The sequence below is a fragment of the Anastrepha ludens genome, chromosome 5 (assembly GCF_028408465.1).
Source record: "Anastrepha ludens isolate Willacy chromosome 5, idAnaLude1.1, whole genome shotgun sequence".
Taxonomy (NCBI): Eukaryota; Metazoa; Arthropoda; class Insecta; order Diptera; family Tephritidae; genus Anastrepha; species Anastrepha ludens.
The window spans coordinates 102,310,386-102,337,160 of NC_071501.1; the positions used below are offsets into that span (position 1 = coordinate 102,310,386).

The 26,775-nt window shown below is 37.5% G+C and overlaps 1 protein-coding gene across 1 annotated transcript; it reads left to right on the forward strand.

Moving 5' to 3' along the window:
* The first annotated feature begins 495 nt into the window (after positions 1–495).
* Positions 496–24,721, forward strand: LOC128864825 (uncharacterized). The gene is made up of 4 exons (XM_054104582.1): positions 496–969; positions 1,098–1,607; positions 24,422–24,528; positions 24,690–24,721. The coding sequence occupies exons 1-4, from the start codon at positions 911–913 to the stop codon at positions 24,719–24,721; spliced, it is 708 nt and encodes a 235-aa protein (XP_053960557.1). The 5' UTR covers positions 496–910.
* Positions 24,722–26,775: the final 2,054 nt, after the last annotated feature.

The window sequence follows — 26,775 nt, forward strand, 5'->3', positions numbered from 1 at the left end:
TGAAGGTAGGCTTATTGGAAACAAGTTCCATCAATTCCAACTTTTTATATGTTATCGATCGCGTCGGGGCTATCCAGTAACTCTCCGTGTTGTTACTCTTTTATAAAATTTATAAAATATCAGAGGATAAGATGGCTTTGATAAGTGTTCAGAATATCCAAGAAGAGAACAACTCGAAAGGTAGTTAAATTACAGGGTGCACCCACTATAAGGAACCAAATATCGACGGAAATAATAAAAACACACCTATAAATTCTTTTCATAAAACAGAGTTGCCTGTGTACAAGCTTTTCTCTACACATGATTTTAATTATAGAGAAATTTTCGCAGCGCGTTTATTCTATTGTGCAATAAAAATCCCTAAATCATTTAAATGGGTTAAAACATTTGTCAAAGTAGCAACACTGAACACCAGTTAGTCCGTCTTTGCTTCATCTCGTTATTCGCCGATTTCCAATTATCTTTGACATTCTCTTATTTGACAGTTTGCACGTATTTCTTTTAATTTGTTTTGTAGTTCCGTTTTGCCGTGAATAGTTGATTCTTGTGTTGGTTCTGGTTCTCGTAGCTCATATTTCACTCGAAAAGTACGTTTTAGGTGAATTTGCATTTGATTTTCTGCTAGGAAAATTAAAGGCTTTTATGGAAAATATATGCGTGTGCCTGAATGAATAGTGCCAAAAATTCGCACTGAAAATGTTTTTTGTGCAAACAGTGCAACGGTTGCAATGTATAGTGAAAGTGTAGGGCGAGAACGCTAAGCGTAAGAGGGAAATTAAAAGAAATGTTGCAAAAAAAGTACCGCGAATTCAGTGCAAAAAAATGAGTGTTATTTACAAATTAATGAAAACTTGAAATTTTTACTAAAAAAAAATTTAAAAGTGTGCGGATGTGTGTGTATGCATAAAATATGCGGTCCCACTTGCGATTAGCCTATTTGAGCCTCTTATCGGTGACGTGTATTTCGAGGTAAGCACAAGTGTTGCAGTAGCAAAAATCTATGCCTCTATCAACATATAGACTGTTTGATAAATGCCCAACGATTCGTCCATTGCACTTATTACTTAATTCTCTATTTCACGCATTTTCCATTGCAGTTGTTTCCTCTTCTTAGTGCTTCTCACAGAGAACGCTAAATATGTAGTTGCATGTAGTGATATAGCTGGAGCAGTGTTACCCGCTGAAACCGATGCGCCTAGTGCCACTGACGCGCCGGCAACAGTAGCACATGCAGAAATTTTACCGAATTATAAAAAATTGAGAAATGAAGAAGAAGATGCCACAATAATGGCCCCAAAACCAGTTGCTCCAGCTGTTTCTAATATGCTGGACAATGTTGTTGACGAAGGCCTAGCAGCAGCCTCTGCAGAGGCAGAGGCAGGAACGGAGTCAACTGAAGGCTGGCTGTTGCCAAGTGCTCTTGATAGTGCAAGTGCAACTGCAAGTGATTTAGATATAAAAGAAAATATAAATGATGCAGTTAAAGCTGAAGTGCGCGAGCAAAAGCAGGAAACAGTCAAAGAGGAGTTCGCAACAGCTGATGCTCTGCCGGCGTCGCACAGCGATGACTTGCAAAGTGCAGAAGCAAAAGCCGGCGCACATGAAAGGTATGCACATACTTACATAAGCGACTTGATTTGAAGAAAGAAAATAACTTTAATACTCTGCAATAGGCAGAAATATTTATTTAGACTAGTCTATGTTGATGTAACCTCTTTAAATTATAAGCATTATACCAGCATGCAATATCACATAATTATAATACATAATTGTATAGTGTTATAGTGTGTTTTACCATATTGTTTTAGTTCAGCCTGTAACTTCTGAAACTCGCTGGAATTCTTTTATAACTTATTTTAAAGCGAGATTTAATTTGAAGTTATTTAAATAAAACGGTTTCATCTTATTAAGGTAATTATTTACCACATAAGCGGCCTTCTGATGTTCACGATGCAGGATTCCACTAATTTGCCCTAAGGCAGAATTATAGCCTGACAAACGGCGGCGTTGATCGGGATTACCGGCGCAGTTAATTCTGATTAAACTTGTAGTGTGCCAGACGGTTATTACGCGGATTAGTGAACAGCTGATTTGTTTATTGGATAGTTTTGTCAGCAAAATATGGATCTCAGGCGATAAATCCGGGTATTAGCTGTCCTGATACTAAGAAATAATTATTTATTAAAAAAACAATAAATTTCAATTTCTCAAACTTCTCCAAAATATCAAAACTATTAAGAAATTTCGAACGTGTTAGTGCAAACCAGCATTGCATATATGCTTTCTTGTTCTTCTCTTTATAAGTTTCATTATTTTTCATTTGCAATAGATGTTAACTGTCATTTTTCGACATTGTTGCCATCGAAAATAGAATTCCCCTAATCCGCTTTAATTATGAGAATTGAGTCTAGTTGTCACACCGCATTAGTTGACTTAAAACCTGAAATAATTCCGAATTAACCCGTTAATCCCGATTAACGCGGCCGTCTGTCTATGTTATTACTCAAACACGTTTAATGGCAGATTAATATTAATCTATTAAACCGGTCTGAAAAATACCTGCGTTGTATGATTTGAAAAGTGGACCGTATATCCAAAAAATCATTTTTTTGGAAAGAAAGAGGTATATACTATGTATATAATTGGCCCGTACACGCTTTTTGGGTGTTTGGCCGAGCTCCTCCTCCTATTTGTTTCGTGTGTCTTGATGTTGTTCCACCTACAGTTTTAAGTTGACTCCGAACGGCAGATATTTTTTATTAGAAGGTTTTTCATGGAGGCTTGCCATTGCCTGCCGAGGGCGACCGCTATTAGAAAAAACTTTTTCTTCATTTTGGTCTCTCACCGAGATTCGAAACTACGTTCTCTCTGAATTCCGAATGGTAGTCACGTACCAACCCATTCGGCTATAGCGGCCGCCATGGCTTACTAGAGTTAGGCATATATACAAGTGCAAATGTTTTAGCATGCTTGGGAAGCAATTTTAAATAAAGAAGATTCTATTAAGACTAAAACTCTATTTTTTTATGCGAACATTTCCAAATATCACGGGCGTATTAGCAACTTGCACCCACACACCTGTTCGTTGCTCATTACTCGAAAATGTTCGAGCATAAAATCGAGTATATCCAATTTTTTCGAGTAACTATTCATATACAGAACTAACTTCGTTGGATAGGTAAAGAAATGCTAACAAATAAAAGTGACCATTTTTATTTAAATTGTACAAAAGCCCGAAAATTTCGAACAAGCAATTGCGGTATCTAGAGCGCTAAATAAGAGTGCGTGTTTATCTTGATGCTGTGATATTTTTTAAAGGATATAAACATCTAGGCTTTTATGGTATGCAATGTAATAAGTAAGCTCCTTTGACGAAATGTTATTTACTAGCTGCATTTTCGAAAATAACGCTCTCATCACTCCGTCGGCCCAATATTAGTTCCAAACAGGAGTTGTGAGTTACGGTGAACTAGACAGGGCTAGATTACTGGGATGGCTGTCTTTGGTCGGGGAAAAACCCGAGTCACGTAGAACCGGCTGTTAAGGATACATCGAAACAGGAGCTCGTGGGACATGACAGATCAGTTTTTGATATTCAGCACCCCAAATGCTACATTTCTGTTTGTTAAAATGTCCCTCAATTTCGAGCTGCTGAGGTGAGACACTGGCATATTAAGCAAATGTATGTCCAAAATTTGTAGAAAACCTCAAGATACGATAATCTGCCACAGAGCCCCTCAACCAGTGTTTATACAATAAAACGCCACTCCGTTTGGGCCGTAGCTCTTGGAACAAGCTGTTTCTGCTACCAATCGCTAAGATGGGCCAAATCGGTCTGACATAGGTTTGGTACGATTTTTTCAATAGCAATCACAAATACGAAGTTCAGGAAAAAAAAACGCAAGTCGCTCGCCGGCAGCACTTGGGGCAAAGACAAAGAAATGTTGCTGTCGACTTTCAAAGCAATAGGCCGACAGGCCGACCGGTTCTGAACTATGCCGCGCCTGTCTGGTCGCCTGGAACCAGTGATACGCAGTGGACGAAGTTCAAGACCTGCCAGAATACTGCCATCAGGACCGCGACAGGATGTCTCCTGATGTCCCCTATCCAACACTTGCATGACGAGGTGTGCATGCTCCCTGTTAAGGAGCACAACAAAATGCTCGGCAAGCAGTTTCTGCTTGGGTATCACCGTAGGCCTCACCCATGCAGACACCTGCTCGAGCCTGAGCCACCTCCCAGGCACATCAGGAGACACTTCCTCAACTACGTAGACGAGATCCAGGACAAAACGGACAGACCACTCCAGGATCAGACAGTGTACAGACAGGCTATTAACGACATTCATCGGGAGACCCTTACCACCTTCTTAAGTTCCCGACCCCCGAATGCCGTTATCGGAGTCCAACCACCACCTATCGCAGACGAAGAGTTCCAGCTTCCCCGAGAGTCCCGCGTAATCTTGGCACAGTTACGTTCTGGATACTGTAGCAGGTTAAACTCCTACCTATCCAGAATCGACCCGACATACTAAACATATGTCCAGCATGTGAAGGTACCCCGCACGACACTAACCACCTCTTCACATGCCCTATCAAACCCACTCATCTAACACCTCTTTCCATCTTGACCCAACCCGTCGAAACAGCTAGTTTCCTGGGCCTACCGTTAGATGAGCTAGACGAAGACGACCGGTAATTACACTACACTGACAGGGCGAAGATACTGCTACAACAACAACAACAACAACGAAGTTCAGGACCATCTCCGAAAAAATTAAACCATTGTGATTTTGAATTTTGACTATTTTGGTGCATTGTGAATTTGTGTGATTCTCTCGTTTTTTTTTTTATAGTTTAAATCTTATCTAAGTGAATGAAATTGTCTTGTTAAAATTGATGGTGAATCTTCTACCTCTTTCATTGCCACTTCTGGGGTATCTCCAGGTAGCGTTCTAGGCCAGGCACCTATTATATGCAGACGTTTTAAAAATGTTTGCCTCAATAAGAAACCCAGAGGATGTGCTTAGGTTCTAGGCTGACCCTACTTAACCCGCTTCTTGGTGTACGTATTCATGTATCTCTTTAAATTTAAAAGACCGACCTATTATATCTCTAATAATGTCCTCCAATCTGTGGATGAGATCAAAGACCTTGGAGTAATTTTTGACTATTATTTCATTCTCAAGTCTTATCAATTATATTATCTCTTAGACTTTGTTAGACGCAACAGTTCGAACTTCGCAGACCCTTACACGCTGAAACTGCTGTCTACCGCGTTTCAAGTTGTATTTTAGTTTCGCTCGTTTTTTTTTTGTTCTTCTATTATTATTATTATTCGTTTATTCAGTCTACAAATAATTCTTACAGACTATATTAGACAAATTTTTAATTATTAATTAAAGATTATAAACAATTGTTGCCTAAAATTATATAAACTTAGTCTAAAGTCGAGGCTAGGATAATTATTGCAGAATCGAATGCATCTCACCATTGGTTCATTGAGGGCATAGTTAGTTCTATACCGTTGGTCTACAAATAAACGAACCTGCCTTAAATCATGGTGCATTGTTTGAAATGTAATTAGACTCTGTAACTCACGACAATTTATATTGAGATTTAAAAGATTATACACGAAGAGAATCGAAAAGTAGATTCGTCTGTCCTCAAGGCTTTGCAGTCCAACCAATTTGCGTCTGCCTATATAACTAGGGAGCCCTTTAGGCCAGCGCAGCTTACACAACGCATATTTGGTAAAGACTTTTTGGACTCTTTCAATCTTATTTATATGACATTGGTAGAATGGGTTCCATATTAGAGAACAATAATCTAGTCGGCTTCGAATTAAGGAGACGTAGAGTGCTTTCAAAGTCAAGGGATCTGAAAAGTCTTCCGTATTACGACGTAAAAATCCAATCATAGAAAAAGCTTTAGAGATAATGTAATCAATATGTTTCGAGAACGTAAGTCCTGAATCGAAGATTATGCCCAAGTCTTTGATTTCCTCTTTCCTACTAAGTATAATATTGTTTATAATATTAGACTACATTTAAATAAATAAGTCAACGAACAAAGCGTAGACGATGGGAACCCAATTCAAAACGGGCGATTTTAGAAATAAGCACATTTCGGGCGTTTCTTTTCAGCGAGATTTTGGAAAAAAAAAATTAATTTAAAATTATGACATACATTTTTAGGCCCTGATTTCAGCTGGTTGTCATTGTCGTTCTCGAATTACTTTTATAACTATATACAAATTCTAATAAATACTCGTATATGAATTAATTAAAAAATGCGATACGCAGTTTTATACCCCATTAAATTTTAACAGTACAAGTTAAAAGTGGCTCAAAATTCTCGCTGATTTTTGGTAATTTTTTTCGTGACGGTTTTGCGCGTACTCCCCATATAACGACTGCACGACAATATGCAATATTTTGATACAATTTCTTAAACAATTATGGCTAAATATCAACCGAAGTAATCCTATAACTTGTTTACATTCTTTTAAGCACTTTGCTGTGGTTGCGACGCATTCGACTTGTTGGCGTCTTTCGATATGCCACAATTGTACGCAAAATTTACATAGAAATTAATAATTGCACAATTATGGCACCATACGGACCAACTTACGTACATACATACAAACATACATACATATAATATACTAGATCACATTCCGCAATATTAAATTGTAAATAAAAATAAAATTTGTATACATTTCACGTGGATTATCATACATCGCTTCCGCGTTCGTCGCGAGCACAAAAATAGTGCAAGATTTATAATTAGAACACCCACTTCATTTATCAATTCATTGTTACAGCTCGTTTAAAACAGCAGCGTTACATTTTATTGCCCTAATCAAGAAAGCATTCAGCTGTAAGCCCTACTGACCAGCTGTAATGGCTGACCATTTGTCGCATTGTGAGTGTAAATGCAATTGAATGATGGAAAAAATGCGAATAGCAAAGTCCAGCGCGTACGACGAGAAGCTTTGCGACACCACAGTCGATTTTACGTTACCGGTACACTCCGGATTTATATCCGGCCAAGGGCTGTCGCTTCAATAGTATTCCTGAAATATTTACGAGGAATATATATGCTGTTACAACAACTACAACGCGCCTTGTGCGCTTCAGTTGATAACACTCTGGAGCACTAATTTATGCAAACTTTGGCGCAAAGTATTTTTAAGTGTTTTCCTTTATGTGCTCGCACCTCGTACCTTAAATTTTCTACACTTTGTACTCTCAGAAATTTTAATTAGTACCTGGGCACTTAGGAGTGAGGGGCGAGGCGATAGAAAACAGACGAGTTAAAACATTTACGGCCCCACTTTAGAAATGCATTTATTTTTTGTTGTTTGTCGTTTGCTCTTTTGTTGGTTTTTTTTTTTTTTTGTCGTTGTTTTCGTTTTGCTCAAGTCGTTTAGCTGACAGGCGGCATCTTTGTTGTAGGTACTTGTATGCATATTCGTGCATTTTTCACATCTTACAATTATCGACTATTTCTGGATGCGGAATTTCGTCCATCTTTTGTGAAAAAATATGCAGAGAAATTGTACTTTCGAACCGAAAAATAAAAACAAGAAACGCGCAATAAGGAAAACACTTTAAATACTTATTGGCGCAGTTATTATTTTGGCAGACAATTTTTGATATTTATAGGCTGTCACAGTTCATTGGTTGTTAATGCAGTTTTGGTAAATATTTTACAATTTTCGTGCATGCCAAGTGTTGCTATTGGGAAATGAAGAGGGAATATTGTGCACGGTCATGGGAAATATTTTCAAGTTATGAACATGTTTGCATATACCTATAAGTACCGTGAGTGGCACTAAAAATCATCCAACAATTTTGTTTTTGTAATGCTTGCAGCATCTGCCATTTTTACTTTTGTTTGATAAGTTATTATAAAAATATATTTTAAAATCACACAAGCACAAATTTCTCTTAAAGAAAAACCTTTTTTTTTAAAAACAAATATTCATCAAACTTCTTCAATAGATTTGTTATACAGTGCCACTCAAAACGGGACGTATGTTTTTTTTTTTTTAAATGGGTGCGATATTCACAATTTTTTAGGAGTTTTTGTTTCATTTTGGTAATTCGGTATAAAAAAATATAAAAAAACTCAACGAATTTCAAATCTCCAAAATTTTGCAAAAGATGTTTTGGCAAATATATTTAATATAATGGCACAGGTTTTGAAAAAAAGGGTGTAAAGGGTGGAGAAAGGAGTGTATACCCAACCTTATTATTATAAAATTGTGTAATTTAGCGAAAGGTTAGTATTTCCAGACCCCTCACCTCTCCCCATCTCCATCATCAACACTGAACTGAAATACTTCCTTTTTGTTGATATGCTGTTCACTAGACAGGGCTAGTATACTGGGGCGGCAGCCCTTGGCCGGAAAAAACCCGAGTCATTCCGGTAACGTAGAACCGGCTGCCATGGGAATGAAAAATTGATGCTCCAAAATTTTGGGTGTAACCTTTGACAGCTTGCTCTCCTTCTCTGCGCACACAACCGCAATTGCCACTAAGTCCAAATTCGCAACAAGGTCCTCAAATCGCTTGCCGGCAGCACTTGGTGCAAAGACAAAGAACTGTTGCTTTCGACATTTAAGGCAATAAGTCGGCCGGTTCTGAACTATGCTCCGCCTGTCTGGTCGCCTGGAACTAGTGACACGCAGTGGATAAAGCTACAGACATGTCAAAATACTACCATTCGGACAGCGACCGGTTGCCTCCTGATGTCCCTCATTCAACACCTGCATAACGAAGCACAAATGCTCCCAGTAGTGGAGCATAACAAACTGCTCAGCAAGCAGTTCCTGCTTGGATGTTATCGCAGGTTTCACCCCTGCAGACACCTGCTTGAGCCTGAGCCGCCTCCCAGGCACGTCAGGATACACCTCCTAGACTACGCTGACGAAATCCCGGACAAAACTGACCGCAACCTACTGGACCGGACAATATTTAGACAGTCAATAAACGACATCCACCGGGAGACCGTCACCACCTTCATGAACTCCCGTCCTGTGAATGCCGTAATCAGAGTCCAACCACCACCTATTGCAGACGAAGAGCTCCAGCTTCCCCGTGAGACTCGTGTAAAACTGGCACAACTACGTTCTGGATACTGTAGCAGGTTAAACCGATTAAACCGACTCATCTAACACACCTCTCCCTCTAGACCCAACCTGTCGAAACAGCATGTTTCCTGGGCCTTCCCCTAGATGAGCTAGACGAAGACGACCGATGATATGCCCTACACTGACGGGGCTACCATTACTGTTAAAACAACAACAACTTCCTTTTTGTTCGTATTTTTGTTTTCATTTGCAGGCATCCGGTAACACAATATTGTTGTCAATGCCAATGATTTGTTATTCTCGTTTCCAACTGGAAAGTGACGATATTGATGAATGCATTTGCATTTAATTTTCATTGAAATATTTCAAATACAAGTATAAAAACAAGTAAAAACAGGTTTGGGACTGCATATTTTTTTAATTGAAGTGAAGTTTAGAAGAAAATATTTTCTAATGTGCCAAACTTTAGTAAAGTTATTGAAGGCACTTTGAAGACAAATAATTTAAAAACTACTATTTCCGGAATGTTGGGTGTTATAAAGGTTCAGGAATCACTTCCTAACATATCCACCAAGTTTATCATTATATTTTGCCTAAAATTGCACATGACCCGATTTTTTATATTAATGTACGTTTTTATGCAGTGAATATCACAGCAAATCGTTGAACAATTATTATTAATTTTTTTGTTTTTTGTTAAATTTTCTTTGTGCTTTTACAGTGTTCACTTTTTTTAACGTATTGTAAAAATAGTTTATATTCAATGTTCCAAACTTAAAAATAAACTCGAAAAATACAAAAATAGTTGGCTGTCAATGAGATTGTTTGTAAATTGCGACCTGCAGCAGATGCAGCATTAAATTGAAATAAAACTAGACTCACTCGCAAATTGAATGACAAGTTCGGCCACATAGTTCAAAAAGGCGATAGACGCCAAATATATACATATGTATACGAGGAGGGTTCAATAAATACCCGTGTTAGAAATGAAGACACCATTTTTTTTGACAACTCGACACAAAAATTCCTTCGGATCTCGCTTAAATTGCTCCAAATATGCTTCGAAGTTAACAGCCGCATCCGCTTGTTGTTGCTTATGAGCAGTCGCGGCACCCATAAGGCCGATAATTTTTTCATCGCCAACTTATCATGTAAAATATTAATTGTCGTTCCGTGAATCATGACGAGAACTTTTTAAATGATTCCCTCGGTAACCACGTCTGCCGGGCGTCTTGGACGCTCTTCATCAAAAACGGATGTTCGTCCACGTTTAAATTTGCTAAATCAATATGCGACTGTGGTCATAAATGGTCAAGCGTCCCCATAGACAGCATTTAACTTTGCTTTTATCTCCTCGCATTTTTTATCATCTGAAAACAAAAAGCGAATTTTCATCTTAGTGAAAATCACGAAACACGTATTTTTGTTGTTGTTGTAGCAGCATAAACATTCCCCTCATATATATGGGGAATGCTGCTAAAGTGACAGTCCTTGGCCGGATATAAATCCGGGTCGTTCTGGTAACGTAGAACCGATTGTCTTGGGAGCGTCGAAATATGTCCTACTCGAATAGCAGCCAAATTCGAAATAACCTATGAATCAGTCTGAAATTTGTTTTGCCGTCGTTTGATAGATGGCAGCACACGATGCTAACACCAACTTCCCTCAAGAACGCCCTCTGTCATCAAACACGAGTACATATTGAATCGCCCACGTATAGATACATCATGGTACCTTACGAGGACGCCATCACGTTATGATTTTTCTAACAATTATGAAATTTTTTTATATTTTAAGACTTTTGTCAAATAAAATAAAAAGGTCTTTCAGACAAAGGTGACCAGACGGCGCCTTTTTTTATGTCATTTGTCGCCTTTTTATGCCTTTTTGACATTTGTCGACTAAGCGCTGTACAATTTTACACGATAGAACAACTCGTTAAAACTATTGAAACTTGCAATGCAAAGGTTTTTTGGGTTCTACGAAACCTGTAAGAATCTAACTGTTTACATGTTTTATTTTGAAACAACATCTAGGCGCGTCTTTTAAAAAATCCTTTATTTAGAAATTTTTAAGTTGGACCGATTTGAGAGCGCATCCAAAAACTATAATAAATTTTACAATTCCGATGGATAAATAATAGCGACTTTTTATAGGGTGGGCCATGTAAAATTTGCTTTTTGAATCGGCTATAAAAAAAAAACTAATCAATATTTTTTCAAACTTTTTTTTTTTATTTTGAAGACTGAACATTGTAATTTATGAATGAAAATTAATATCGTTCAAATGACTGCCCCGACTGGCTTTACAGTAAGCCATTCGATCAACCCAATTTTTAAGCACATTTTCGATTGTTTGGGCTCCAATTTCATGAATGCCAACTTCGATTTTGTGTTTTGAAGCATCAATCATCTCTGGATGGTTCGCATAGCATTTGTCCACTCGTTGAGCATGTCACGGTAACGCTCGCCATTTACTGTAACCCCGGCTTTCGAAAAAAATGGCCTGATGATGCCGCCAGACCAAAAACCGCACCAAACAGTGACTCGTTGTGGATGCATTTGCTTCTCTACAGTAACGTGTGGATTTTCTGAGCCCCAAATCCGGCAATTTTGCTTATTGACGTAGCCACCAATGTGAAAATGAGCTTCATCTGAAAAGAAGAAGAAGACTCACCTCTTTGGAAATGGGTTTTCAATATTTCCCAATTTTGTTCAAACGTATAGCGCCCCATTTCGTAAATGCAAAAAAAATAGGTGGTTCAAAAAGCAAACGCTATATGGCCCACCCTGTATAGGGAGAGGGGTGCACCCTACATTCATACATATATATATACTTATGTATAAAGCTTAGTCAAAAATATGACTTGGAGTAAATATTATATATATTTCTAGTTGGGTATATATAATATTTAACTTAAGACCGATATTTTTGATTTTCAATAGGACAGTTTTGGTATTTACATAAATTTTGGCTTTATTACATTCAAAACTTATATCGTATTGTGAATTAACGGCGACATCTAGTATTCAAAGAACAAAAATACAAAAGTCGAGCCTCCTTTAACTGTAATAACGGATTTTACACACTCCGCCAGTTTCAAATATCAGCTATTTGGCCGTTACGATATGGAAGCGAACTGTAAACAAAACGCCCTCATTAGAAATTCTTAACGCGTGTGTTACTTTAATGAGTAAATATTGCCAACTTTACGTTTTAGCACCTTTATTTTTTATTTTGTATTTTTTACTATTTATTTATTATCTACTGATTCGTTGAATTAATTGTTGCTTCTGAATACTTTTGCAGTTTTCAATGAAAGCATTTGAATAAAAGAAAAACCCAACTAAATTCACATGAAATTACACCTTCATTAGCATTTTGTTATTCCCTTGAACTTCACCCTCATAAATATGCCATATATTACACATATAATGACTTGTTGAAGCGATTTATCTGCCTAGATGCGTCTACGCCCATCTTATCAGTCAGCCAGTTTAATTGCCAGTAATAACACAATAGTACGTCAAAAAGTGTGGCATTCATTGTGTACACATTCATTAACACTATTAACACAAACCAACTGTTTACAGCGCAATGAAATCCATTTTATCAAATCATTTGTCTTGCCCAACAGCTGATATTTATAGGTAGCTGCGGTTGGCATACGAGTATTCGTTTACGCACATGCGCCGCTGTTTATAGCAGAGTCTTGTTGTTGGTTTTTTAATCGGGATTATGGAAAATTTTCCATTTCGCTTTCTTATTATAATATATTAGGCAAGGTGGCGCAAAATTAATCACCCTATGAGAAGATTTATTGTTTTTTTGCAAATTTTGGGTCGTATGTCACTGGTGAACTGGACAACTGCAGAATAAAAACAGATAATCAATGAAGCGCGAAAAGATCAAAATAAATATTCCATCAATCAGATTATTTTATTATTTAATAAAAAAATTTAATAAAATAATTTTTTATTCAATAAATTTTTTAATATATTAATTTTTTATTATTTTTTTTTTCTAATTATTTAAAATATAACATAATTTTTTTTTTTTAATTTTTTTTATTAATAACAAAATTATTCAAAAATAAAATAGGATGATTAATTTTGCGCCACCCTGTCCATTCCATATTTCAGAGGCCATTGTTCTCCACAAAGCACTCTGTTAATTTTTACACTGTCGGATTTTATGTACGTTTCATATTTCGTCGAATTATAAACCAATTATCAGAAATAGTAGAGAAGTACGAATGTAATAGTAAAGAAAAATGAGGGAGCGAGTGATAACAAAGCTGAACGTCACTTCCATTACATTACTTTCCGATTGTTACTTCCTGTCGTTGTTATTATAAATAATTATTGTTGTTTTTTTTTTGTCTATTATTTGTGAATGGCATAGCAAATGTGCTGCCTATAGCTCTTTCACATTTCTATAACAAAGAAGTTTTGTTTTTGGGGTGTGAGATTATAAATTTAGATTAGTGCAAGTTTAAGGCCGTATTCTCACTACCAGCTTATCGCTGACTCGCTGCAAGAATGTCATATTACAAATACTTTTTTTTAATAATTATGCAGATCAAACTCTTCTTTTACGCTGCATAATTTTTTATTACATAAAAAGTTGTCATTCCTTTTTTCATATGGAGGCATAGTAAATTGAAAACTTTTGAGCCATTTTTCTCGGTATTGCGGTTTTTTTTATTATATTGCAGCAAATGAACGATATTAACAATACGAAACAGGCTGACCATTTCGTCTAGCTGTTAAAAAATAAACAAATTTATAGAAAGCGGAGAGAACTTAACTATCAAAACGGAGGTAGTTCTTGTGGACTTAGCTGAGGAGCACATATTAACAACAACAGCAACAAAAATATGCTAGTGCATGAAAACTATCCATATCGATAACTATAGTTTGACAGCTGATAATGGCAAACGGTGTTGACATTTCTGTTCTGTAAGATTTGGCAAGTCATTTGAATCATTTAATGCAGAACTACGCTTATAAATTGCGGGAAAAAAATAAGTGTGTTCGCCAAGTTCATAGCATGAGATATTGAAGAAGACGCCGTAACGTCGATTCATCGTCGTTCTCAACTTGTTGGCCCATGTCCTTCGACTACATGAAAAATTTTACAAAAGCATCTTGGCTTCCGTGCCTATAAAATACAGCTCGTGAAAGAATTGAAACCAAAAGACTATCGTTTGCGTCGCATTTTTGCTGGTTGCGTTCATTTATTTCTCAACATTTCTGTTTTGTATTATCTTAAAAAAATACCCTTTACATCAGCTTAATGTTTACCAAATACGTAGATGGCACTGTTGTTATTGCGTGCCTTAAAAATTTAACAACAAAAACGAACATTTTAACAGGTAATGAAGAAAGCGGCCCTTAGGAAATAAGATTTCCTCATACAGTAGACAAGGCCTGACATTAATAATTGGACATTTTTTCGAAGCTTTGTCTACCATAACGTGAAAGCTCAAGATAAGGAAGGCAACAGTCGCCTATATCCCTATAGGGGCGGACTCTACTGGCAAAAGATAAGACCTTGCGCGACCGAGGGAACTTCTAAGGCTAACAAATCCGCAGCTGTCGAATTTGGTGGTTGTCCTTGCCGGGCATTGTCCGTTAGGTATCCAAGCGGGGAGACTTGGGATTGCTTCAAGTCCTTTCTGCAGTAGCTATTTGGAGGATGATGGGGAATAATCTCAGCTGCCCTGCTCTCGTCGGGCTAAGATTCAGGCATCTGGGCTCTCACTTCTTTGCTACACCTGCGGATATAGCAAGGTTAAATATCACAACACCAGGTGAATTTAATCAGTGGCTTGAAGTGGTTAATACAAATATAATTAGCCACTGTTTGGACGTTATCTTCCAATCTAAAGCCCCTTTTAGCTTTTTTCCCCTGCTTGGTTCTTTGCCCTCTGTTTAAGCGTCACAATGGACGACCTTTTTTTGATTCTTTGTTCAAGTGGGCCCCTCGCGTGGGCAGCCATTTATCCTAATTATCCTAACCTTGGTGGCAAATCATGACATCCTAGAACAGCAATTTTCCAAAACTGTTGAAATATTTTAGAGCGTATGCCGCGTTTATTGTATATGACGCTGATTTTCAGAGTTGCAATAGCTTTTGATTTACTCATGCTGACCAAAAATTAATCTTGAAGTAGAATGTATAGGTCCATTTCGGTCCGAAAATTTCGATAGCTTCGTACACTGTTCTGATGGCATTCGAATTATCCGGTCAAGATCAAAGTAGCCAAATGGGTTGGTGCGTGACTACCACTCGGGAGTGCGTAGATTTGAATCTTCGTGCATAAGACAGCAAAATTAAAAAGTGGTTTCTAATAGCGGTCGTCCCTCGGCAGGCAATGGCAAACCTCCGAGTGTATTTCTGGCATGAAAAAACTCCTAATAAATACCATTTGCCGTCGGTTTGCAACTGTAAGTCCTTCCAATTGTGCAACAGCATCAAGATGCACTCCAAAAATAGGAAGAGGAGCCCGGTTAAGCACTCAAAAGAAGTCTACGCGCCAATTATATATTTTTATCTAGTGTGACGTCACACACAGAGCAATTTTGTGAAACTCACTGAAAACGGCATATCGATACAAAATGGGTGCCGCCTTTGCATTCTGTACGAGTGCACCGTGTTTCAAAACATAGCCTGTTGAAAACAAGCTTTTTCAGACCCATTCCCTCGCACTCTTTTTTATTGCATTTTGCTTGTTTCACCCAATTCGCTGAAGATGTATGCCGTAAATTGGATGGGGCATCCTACGACAATTTTTCACTAAACTACAATATTATTTTGAAAATAAATGCTTACAAACATTTGCATCATCAAATACCAAATAATGCTAAATAAAAATGTGGCAGGATTTGTCAAATTAAATGTCTCTCTATTGTAAAAAAGATCTCTAAAAACACAACGTATGTATGCAGTATTTTTTATTAAATCCGCGTGATGCTCAACACACACACACTTGAACATATGCAAGCTAAAAAATATTTAAATGTGGGTATTTAATGCTCTGTGAATGATTCAGCTTTAAGCGGTACGTTATCAGCAGCGGCTATCGGTGCCTGTCGCTAGGCACTGAACCGGCAATTATTTCATTAACTTTATTTCCTATACACCCACTTTTAGTTAATAGAACATATGGAATATAAAAATACGAGTATATATATTACAAAAATATGTTTGTACTCAAATACATACAGATGTATTTTATCAACTCACAATATTTGCTCTCATTACCATTATTTTTCTTTCACTTGTTTCGTGCTTTTAAAATTATTTGATTATATTAACCATTTCTAACTTTTGCTACCCAACAACAACATAAATACTCAGTCAATATGTACATTCACCGTCCACTTTTCCCTTGGTTTTAAGTTCGGTATTAAGTTCAAGGTTGCCACTTTTGACTTTTAGTTTGTCTCTTTTTCCATTAACCAAGCAATTGAGTAATTTGACCATTTCAAGGTCGCTGCTGTCATTAGAAATGTTTAGTTGAGTTCCTTATTGTGTTGTGCGCACTCTGAAATAATGCAAATAAGTAGACAAAAATAAACGTTCGAAAATTATTCGAAAAATTGGCAGCGACATACGCACATCAAGTGTTTGCTGAAATTTAAATATAAATAATGCAGGGTGGGCCATATAGCGTTGGCTTTTTGAACCACCTATTTTTTTGAAAATGGTAACACAAATGACATGTCAAATTTGTTCATAATTTACTTAAAGGTTTGACATTTACGAAATGGGACGCTATACGCTTGAACAAAATTGGGAAATATTGAAAACCTATTTCCAAAGTGGTGAGTCTTCTTCTTCTTTTCTGTTACTGCAGAGAAGCAAATGCATCCACAACGAGTCACTGTTTGGTGCGGTTTTTGGTCTGGCGGCATCATCGGGCCATTTTTTTTTTTCGAAAATGAGCGAGGAGCCGCGGTCACAGTAAATGGCGAACGTTACCGTGACATGCTCAACGAGTTGTTTCCAAAAATTGAAGAGGATGACATGGACGACATTTGGTTTCAACAGGACGGTGCAACTTGTCACACTGCCAAAGTTACACTCGAACTTTTGGGTACCGTTTTTGAAAACCGAATAATCAGCCGAAATTCCGCTATCAATTGGCCGCCTCGGAGCTGTGATTTAAGCCCGTTGGACTATTTTTTGTGGGGAGCCGTTTGGGACAAATGCTATGCGAACCATCCAGAGACGATTGATGCTTTAAAACACGAAATCGAAGTTGCCATTCATGAAATTGGAGCCCAAACAATCGAAAATGTGCTTAAAAATTGGGTTGATCGAATGGCCTACTGTAAAGCCAGTCGTGGCAGTCATATGAACGATATTATTTTTCATTCATAAATGACAATGTTCAATCTTCAAAATAAAAAAAAAAGAGTTTGGAAAAATATTGATTCGTTTTTTTACATGGCCCACCCTATATACTTAATTTTTTTCCTGTCTATTTTTGTGATGTTTTTGTTTATTTTACATTTTTTGTTATTATTTTCTGCTTCATTACTTAATAACGTCAGACGAGAGTTACACAAATTTCGCAAATAAATATCAAAAAACTCTAGTTCAATGAATACCAGCTGTATAAAATAATTTAAAATGCATATTTTGCTCTTGGTGTTATTTTTAGAGTCAGAATTCTTTTTTTCGTCACAGAAGGAAACCCCAAATATTAGCGTGCAGATTTTCTGTCAAGAAGTACTATTTATTTTTTTAACAAATTCGAGCTTATAGCTACCTAAACTGGTACCAACAACTTGAAGTGACTCATAAAACGTAATTCGAAGAAGTACAGTTACTTAAAAAAATAAAAATAAATAATTGGCGCGTACACTTCTGTTAGGTGTTTGGCCGAGCTCCTCCTCCTATTTGTGGTGTGCGTCTTGATGTTGCTCCACAAATGGCGGGACCTACAGTTTCAAGCCGACTCCGAACGGCAGATATTTTTATGAGGAGTTTTTTCATGGCAGAAATTCACTCGGAGGTTTGCCATTGCCTGCCAAGGGGCGACCGCTATTAGAAAAATGTTTTTGTGTTTACAGTTACTTAACCTAAGTGTTTTGTGACTGGAAAGTCGATTCTACGTTAATGGAACGATTCGGATGAATATGCGGCCAAGAACTGTCACTTCAGCAACATTTCACGGAAATATAAGTATACATTCCTAGAATTCATGTTTGCTTTTTATTAGTCTCTGACCTCTTGAAACGAGGAAAAATATTCTTTCGCTTCATTTCGTTCTTAATATAATGTATAGGACTGTCGACTGCCCGTCTTTATTGCAAAATATCAATTTTCTTCTAACACCGAGAACTCTACGTAATTTCAATCCCTTGTATCCAGATAAAGCCACTACTAAATGCTTCCTTATTGCATTCACTAAGCGAATTCAACGAGATCTCGAATTCTGTCTGCCTTGATTCCCCATTTTCTATAGATTGACTTCTGCCTTTGATGTTTAAATATTATAATTTTTTGTTTGCTAATTTTGTGAAGATAATTTTTTCCCCGAATCTATTTTGGTTGGAAGACCACTCAAAGTATCTTGGAGTAATTTTGGATAGCAAACTATCATGGAAGCACAATATATTGGAGAGGAAGAAAAAGGCCAGTAGTGCACTATATGCAGGTAAAAGAATGCTGGGAGTTGCATGGAATCTTTCTTCTTCAATAATGTATTGGTGCTACTCAGCTGTAGTAAAGCCAATATTACTCTATGGTGCTCTAGTGTGGTGGATTGCATTGAAAAAATGACACACAAACACCTATGGAAAGATTTCAACGTCTTGGTGCCCTCTGCACTACGGGGGCAATTAAAACTACCCTTACGGCAGCACTTGAAAGAATACTCAACCTACCACCGATTGACATTGCGGAAGAAGGTCTAACAGCTGGATCTGCCGCAAGACTTAACGCAACGGGTGAATTTACCTGTAAAATATTCGGACATAGCTCAATAGGTATGAGTTATCGGACCAATACGGACTATATGACTTCGAAATACAATTGGGTGAAAAGATTCCGAACAACAATAGAAGAAGAGGGGAGGAAAACAGGTATGAAACCTAGCCACAATATATTTACTGACGGCTCGAAAATGATGGACGGAGTAGGTGCAAGGAATTATTGCGCAAAGCTAGACATCAGGCGGGCAATTAAGCTGAGCTCTGATCATTGCAGTATTTTTCAAGGAGAAGCCTTTGCGATAGGAAAGGCTGCAGAAATAGCACTAGCAAGGACGTCGAGCAACTTCAGACTAAATATATAAGTTGACAGTCAAACGGCAATAAAAGCAATAAACTCATATAAAATTTCATCTAAAAACGTTCTTAGGGCCAGGGAAGCCGGAGAGGCTAGTCGCAGACAGACGGTTACACATCTATTCGGTACCCGGACATAAGGGCATTGCCGGAAACAAAATTGTAGATGAGATTGCCAAAAGCGCTGTTTACATACAATTCATACTGAAACCTTTAAATACGTTGTACAATGACATCGCTGCGGACATGAAAACACTGATAGACAGGAGGTGGAATAATCTAGCCACTTGCAGAACCGCGAAAATCATGTGTGCGCAGAATTCAGATAATTACGCTTCCTTTCCTTTGAGTCATTGTCCTGTTAGTAAATCCCATGCAACGACATTTTCCATGCCAAATACGAGTATGAAAGCATTACAGTCTAAAATATTTTTGTACATTTTTGTAAATAATCCATAAGTCCATTAATTTCAAATAATGGCCCAACTCCGTTTGAACTGAAAGGCAGTGCCACACCATTACACAAACTCCAACGTTCTTTACTATTTCCTTACAATAACGAGGATTATATCGCTTACTAACTGGCCTTCGTACATTTCCATCGCTGACAATTAAATTACTAGTCACTGACCAATCCAGATGCGATTGACCAAACGCTTTAAGTTGTTTCTCACAGAAATCATAGGTTTTAGTAAAAGTTGTTTGCGTTGTGCTCAGTTTTGTGCTAAAAAAATTAATTATGGTGGATTCAATCACAATCATTTATGCAAATGCAGGAATTAAAACAAAGATATAATCTAAAATCGATTGTCTATGATTTGATTTGTGATTTTATTGACTCTCCCGATCTACACACTTAAACGGATATATTGGCATTGTACTGTAGGCAGTTAGTTGAACAATTCACTAGGCTCAGTACCTTGTGAAGCCGCTCGCTGTATTGTATGTGCATCATCGAGTTAACAGGACTGCCCCTTAAGTGGTTAGAGTTTCCACTTACTACATCCCAACGAAGTCTTGCGTATTCGAAATCCTTTTACATGCATTCAATTAAAGCAAATGAGTTTGCTATTGCACCGATCCTCAGAACTCTCACAGAGTTCAATAAAATCTAAAAGCAAAAAAGAAAATTGAGTTTTCAATGCAAATATCGATATTTATAACGAATATTGAATCATTTTACTCCAAGCTTAATTTATACAAGGTGGCACGGTCAACTTGAAACTGTATCCGAAGGCGAATCGCTTACTGCAGTGAATTCTTTACGTTGAAATAAACGCGGTTTACTTTTGAAAAATGTATTAATGACAATTTAATAAATTAAAGAAATTTAATAATAATTAAAATAAACTATCTTGGATTAAAATAATATTGTGGATTTCTGTCTCATTTTCAAATGGATCTACAGTGATCCATAAGAATCTTAATAAAGTTTGGATTGTGCTTATATGTGGCTTAAAGTGCTACACCTCTCCCCCTCCGTCAAGAGCCCCAAAAGTCACAAACAATCTCTCAGCGGCAATAATCGGAGTTTTATTGGAATTTTTTTTTTTTGAACTTTATTTTTGAATAAATGGCTCAATTTTAATTGACATTCTTGGTATTATAGGTATGAGAATAGGTATCCATTCTTTCTTAGCCAAAGTTACGAACTATTTAAACAATTAAAGAATACATAATACAACCTACAACTTTACTCCATTTTTCAAGCAGCATACGGATTCCTCTGACGAAAAATTCTAGTTCTTTTGCCTTGGTCTATTCATTGAGTCAGTTTACGAAGCTCTCGTAAGAAGTGAACCGCTTTCCAATAAGGGCTGACAGCATTGATCGGAGTAGATGGTAATCCGAAGATGCAATGTCTGGGGAATACGGCGGGTGGGGCAAGATTTCCCAATTCAGTCCCTCTAAATATTTCTGGACCTATTTAACAACATGCGGCCTGGCATTGTCATGCAGCAAAATCGGTTTGTCATGTCTACCGTCCTATTCGCCGGCCGCTTTTCTTTGTGAGCTCGAGTCAAAGCATTGATGGTTTAAGGAGTTCATAATAGATGATCCCAGCAAATGCGCAACGTAATCTTTGAAGCAGGAATTTTGTTTTTCGTTGCGTTGTCCTTTTTCATCGCCAGTGACGATGCGATGCAGAAAACCTTTTCTTTTCTGCCGTTCAAGAAGCGTCTCCAAACGTCTCTCGAAATCCCTGTCCTTCAACTGATGTGGCATTCAGTTACCTGCTTTCTGGACCATTCCCATCGCGCGCAAACGTTTACCGATGGTTGATCTGTCAACATTTAACTCTTTAGACATATAATCAAAAGTTCGACATGCGCCTTCATCCAATAATTGTTGTAGTTGAGTATCTTCTAGTTGAGAATTTTTTCAGTGCCCCTTCGCAATATTTATCAGTCACGTCGAAATTTCCACTTTGGAAGCGTCGAAACCACTCTTTACAAGTTGTATTTAATGGAGCGTAATTACCGTAAATATTGATCAAAATACGATCCGTTTCAGCTGCACTCTTCTTTAAAAGGTAATAATGAAGCATGACTCAAATGCTGTTTTTTCGGGACGATCGTAGACATTTTTTACGCCAGATAAAAAAGGAACTTTACCAGGGAAATTCTCTATAAAAATTAATTTCGTGAATGAATTTCTTTTTCTTTTACCTTTAAAAAAAGTTTTTCATTTAGAAACATTTGCCCATCTGGAGACGACTCCATTGTATCTGTTATTACATCTCATTCATCTTCCACTATGAATACTCGCCAGCTTGCCCGCAACACAAGCAATTCGCCTTTATATTCGTCTTCGGCTCACTCTGACTGCAATCTAAAGGTCAAAATAAAGATTTCCATTATTCAAATAATTTTTTTTTTTACTTCGTAAAAAATTTATTGAAACAAATTTCGCGCCATCTTGTATAACTTACAGTTTAGCATGTCTGGGTGATTGTTAAGGTAAAAAATAAAAATCAATCAAAAAAATGAATGAAATAAAAATGAAAAAAAAAAAAAATTTAACAAAGAAAAAGGGTAGCTTAGGTTATCCACAACATCGCATGCAGATATTTTATTCCAAAAAATTGAAAAAACTAAAAGGAAGGCATTAATATTCATGTTCGAGTATACTACTATTTTCTAATAAAAATAAAATAAAATTATTCATACTATACATATATTTAATTCAACAAAAACTGCCAAGTCAGCAAATAAATAAAATGACACTAATTTATTTTGAAATATTCTTCGATTTCTATTTTTGCTTTTGGCAAAATTTGCGACCTGGTTTTCGCACACGTGGTTGTTATTTTTTTATTATTTTTGTTTCGAATAAAAATATTTTCATGTAATATAATATATATATGTATGTTTAGTTTTTTTCTTTTTTTTTATATATAGGAGTACAAAACGATTTTAAAATTGTTGATTCGAAATATGTTCGGTACACTTTTCAACAAATTATCTCTATCCGTATAGGCAAAAAAGTGAAAATGGGTTTTTGATACCTAAGCCCGCTTTTCATAGACGAAGTCACATATCGGGAGAACATACCCAAGGAACACTACTTGGTAATTTCTATCTGGATTCGCCAAGTCTGTGGCTGTTACGCAGCTACTAAACGAAATGTAAGGGATCGAAGATAGTGGGCGAGGCACAGACTAGGAGAGTTGGGCAGATCCTATACCGTTACGCTTTGTAGTTACAAACACATGCAGATTATAAGGTTAATACAAAACTGACACACTCAACAAAGCTGGTTTGGTGAAAAAATGCATGGCTGTGTGGTGTATCATGGGCTGAAGTCAGTCAACCTTTGTCACAGAAATTCTATAACTACCGACATAGTCTCAGAAGCTACCGGTAGTATATAATTTTCTCTGCCGCCCCAAGCATCGACCGAACTGAAGTGCTTAATTTACAGAATATTCTTAGCCAAATAACGAGATTCATTGCCTTCAGTGAGTACCTCAATAGAATTGGGGTAAGAGGCTAGACTTTATGGGAAATCTCGTACCTAGAATATAACTAGACTGCGTTTCCTTATATATGTGAATGACCAACCTTTAGGTGGATAAGGTGAACGCGCTTCGAGAAGACGATTTTAACCGGTGTTAGGTCTTAAAGAGCTCGTCCTAAAGGAACTCATCCGCTTTACCAGTACGACCCTTCTCTTGCCTGAGACTTAGAGGCATTGGGAGTGTTAGAAGATGCATTCGGTGAACGATGATGCGTTTAAATGCCTACGACCGTCACTAACACTCTTTATATAAAACAAAATGTATGTCAAAGCATTATTTTCTTATTGGAACATTCGACTTTCGTCGAGAAAAATGCGTATACTGGCAAAACTATGTTCCCAATAATGCAACATAGTTAATGGCAACCAATTCCGACTTCTATCACCACCGCCTTAGCAACTGTCGTGCTGAACCGCGCCTTCTAAGGTCAAATCATACCGAAATAGGGCCTCCTTTAAGGTGCTATGATTTGTAGTACTTCTACGACAATTAAGGGTCGATAAGGAAGAATATTTGGACAATATTTCTTACGTGAAAAACCAAAGGTTCGACGTACCCTACAGTGCATTTCCCCCTAAGGCAGTTCATTGACGCTTAGCTTAATAAAAATACGAATCTATAGCCACCATCTGTGCAATCGTTCAACAGCTTCCCACGCCATGTCGCCATTCGAGAAACAATTAACGTTTCTACCTTTTCTTTTCACTTGTTTTTTTTCATACTTATTTCGAAAACTTTGTTTTGAAAATCGAAAGCAAAATCGCCTAAATGCGCGCGCTTGTCCATATCAATTTATCAGTCTGCCACTTGACCAGTAACGCCTGCAATTACCCGACGTTGCGCATTTAAATGTAATTTTTTATGACAACGAAATTAAAACGGTGAAAATAAAATTTTTCAGAAAATGTACGAGTAATACAAACAAACAAACAAAAAATCCAAACAAATAAAAAACTAGCATAAAATGAATTAAAATTGCTAAAATCCGCCCGCACAGATGGAGCACAACTCATATGAGTTGCTACCAAACACACACACCCTCACACACTTTCTATTGTACGCGCACAGTTCGAGTTGTTAGTGGTGAAGGTGGTGAAGGTGGTGGTGAGCGAATTTAATCGCGCACCATTTTCACCCCTTAGGGATAAATGCATAATTTTTGCAGCAGAAATGTTCGCATAAATAGTATGTGAAAAACCAACAACAACAACAAATAGTAGGAAAATAAACCGTTTCGAACAACCCACATTGTCCTCGCACTGCAGGCATCAGCGTCGGTGGCGGTGGCGGTGGTTAAGCTGCGCAAGCTCATCAGTCGCGCATAGCTCCCACGATAAATGGCGACAGCCATGGCGTATACTACAAATACACAAATAACTTCTGTTCAAAAAGTATCCAGCACACAAAAGTGCATCGGAAATCAGTCCGGTATCGAAAACAAACCCAAAAAAAATTGAATTTTGTAGAACTGTTTTATTCACTCATATTTATTTTATTTGCATCAGGTTAGCTCCGGGGTGGCCAATACATATTGTATAATCCAGCATTTCTTCCAATATAAATAAACACAAAATCAAATTTCGCAAGCGGATTGCGGCAGTCGCTTTCAGCTACTTCTGGTGCTTTTTCTTTATCACCTCAATCGTCTCAAAATGCTTTCCGCGTAATGGTAACATAAATTTTGTGAACTTTAAAGAGTTGTATGTGGCCTTGTGAGGCAAAAAACGGAATTTATGAAACGATAATAACAGCGATCACGAGAAAATTCATTGCATCAGATTTTACCAGTGCTAAAGGATGGTGCTTGGTCGCCGTCATTGATGATTTTAGTTCATCAATGCATCCTTGGCTTGTTAATTAATCCACGTCGTAAATTGTGAAAAATAATCGCACCGAAATTAATTTTTAAAGTCACTGTAAAAAACACTGATATGAAAAATATTTCACACTTATCAGTGGAAACGTTAGATGGTGCTTGGCAATACTAGACGTGCCAAAAAACTAGATTAGAACACTAGACAAAGCCAGAAATATAAATAGCAACCCTCGTAATATAAAAAACGAATGAGAGAGAATGAATTTTTCTCCCGTTTCAAGAGGTTGAACACCAATCAGAAGAAGATGTGAGTTGTAAGATGGTACAGAATCTGAAAATCTTACTGATCGAACAGCAATCTTCAGTAATACCCCTCTTTTATGTAACGCAATTGCTGAGAAGCCATGGATGTTTCAAGGAATATTTGCACCGCTTTCATTCGGAAAACGACAACTTCAACTGACGAAACAGGCAGGCTGCTGAAAACTGGAAAGAGCCGTCGCAGCGTGAACAGCGGACAGTTACCGGCGCTGACATAGACTGACGATTTGAGTAAAAGTACTTGACAACGGCCTTCCGACGCATTACTTAACGTCAAGTTTCCGGAAGGCGCTACCGGTTGGACGAAAGGAGGTTTTAGTTAGGGTTAGAGTAGGCTTTTGACGCTTTCCTCGAAAAACAAAACCCTGTTTAGGTGTTTATCCAAGCTCCTCCCCTTATTTGTGGCGCCTTGATGTTGTTCCACAAATGAAAGGGCCTATAGTTTTAAGCAGACTCCGAACGGCAAATGGTTTTTGGGAGGAGCTTTTTCATGGCAGAAATACGCTCGGAGGTTTGCCATTGACTGCCGCTTGGCGACCACTATTAGAAAAAACTTTTTCAGCATTTTGGTATTTTATGCGCGGAAATTCGAATCTACGCACTTCCGAAAAGCAGTCACACACCAACCGATGCGGCTACGGTGGCCGCTCAGCGAACTGAGAATACGGCTCCTATATAAACGCACCATAATCCAGTCCATCGCTCTTCACCAAACCAGAATTTACCCAGGCCTACTCTCAAGGTACGCCCGACATGTGAAGCTAGCCCGCACATCATTAGGCACCCACCCATCTAAAACCCCTTTCCCTTGGGAGCAACGCCCCGATGACCCATGAATTTAGTGCACTTGGCGGGATTTTGTGAGCTGCTACAGAAATAACTATTAGTACCATTTCTTAACTTTTCGTTATTTTCGTCAGTCATAAGTGGATGGGTGACGAAGCACCAACCACAATGCAGCCTATTTTAAACTCCATTTAGCACTCATACGCTTGTGTTTTATATATTTTCGAGTCGCGTAGACTACTGCGAATTTTTTCAATGCTTCTAAGCGTACTATTTTATTAAGAACTCAAAATTATTGAGAACCTCTTTGCTTAACTAAATTTAGCATATCGAAATTCCTACAAAAAAAACTCCCACACCCAACAATGAATCGTTTACGAAGCTGTTATGCACGCAGATGTCACACAAAAGTTGCATGTAAACACCTG

Bases quoted from the DNA above. Each gene is read 5' to 3' on its own strand.
- LOC128864825 (XM_054104582.1), top strand. From the start codon at position 911: ATGCGGTCCCACTTGCGATTAGCCTATTTGAGCCTCTTATCGGTGACG. The intron at 970-1,097 runs GTAAGCACAAGT...TTTCCATTGCAG, and splicing joins TCGGTGACGTGTATTTCGAG to TTGTTTCCTCTTCTTAGTGC. The intron at 1,608-24,421 runs GTATGCACATAC...CCGCCCGCACAG, and splicing joins AAAGCCGGCGCACATGAAAG to ATGGAGCACAACTCATATGA.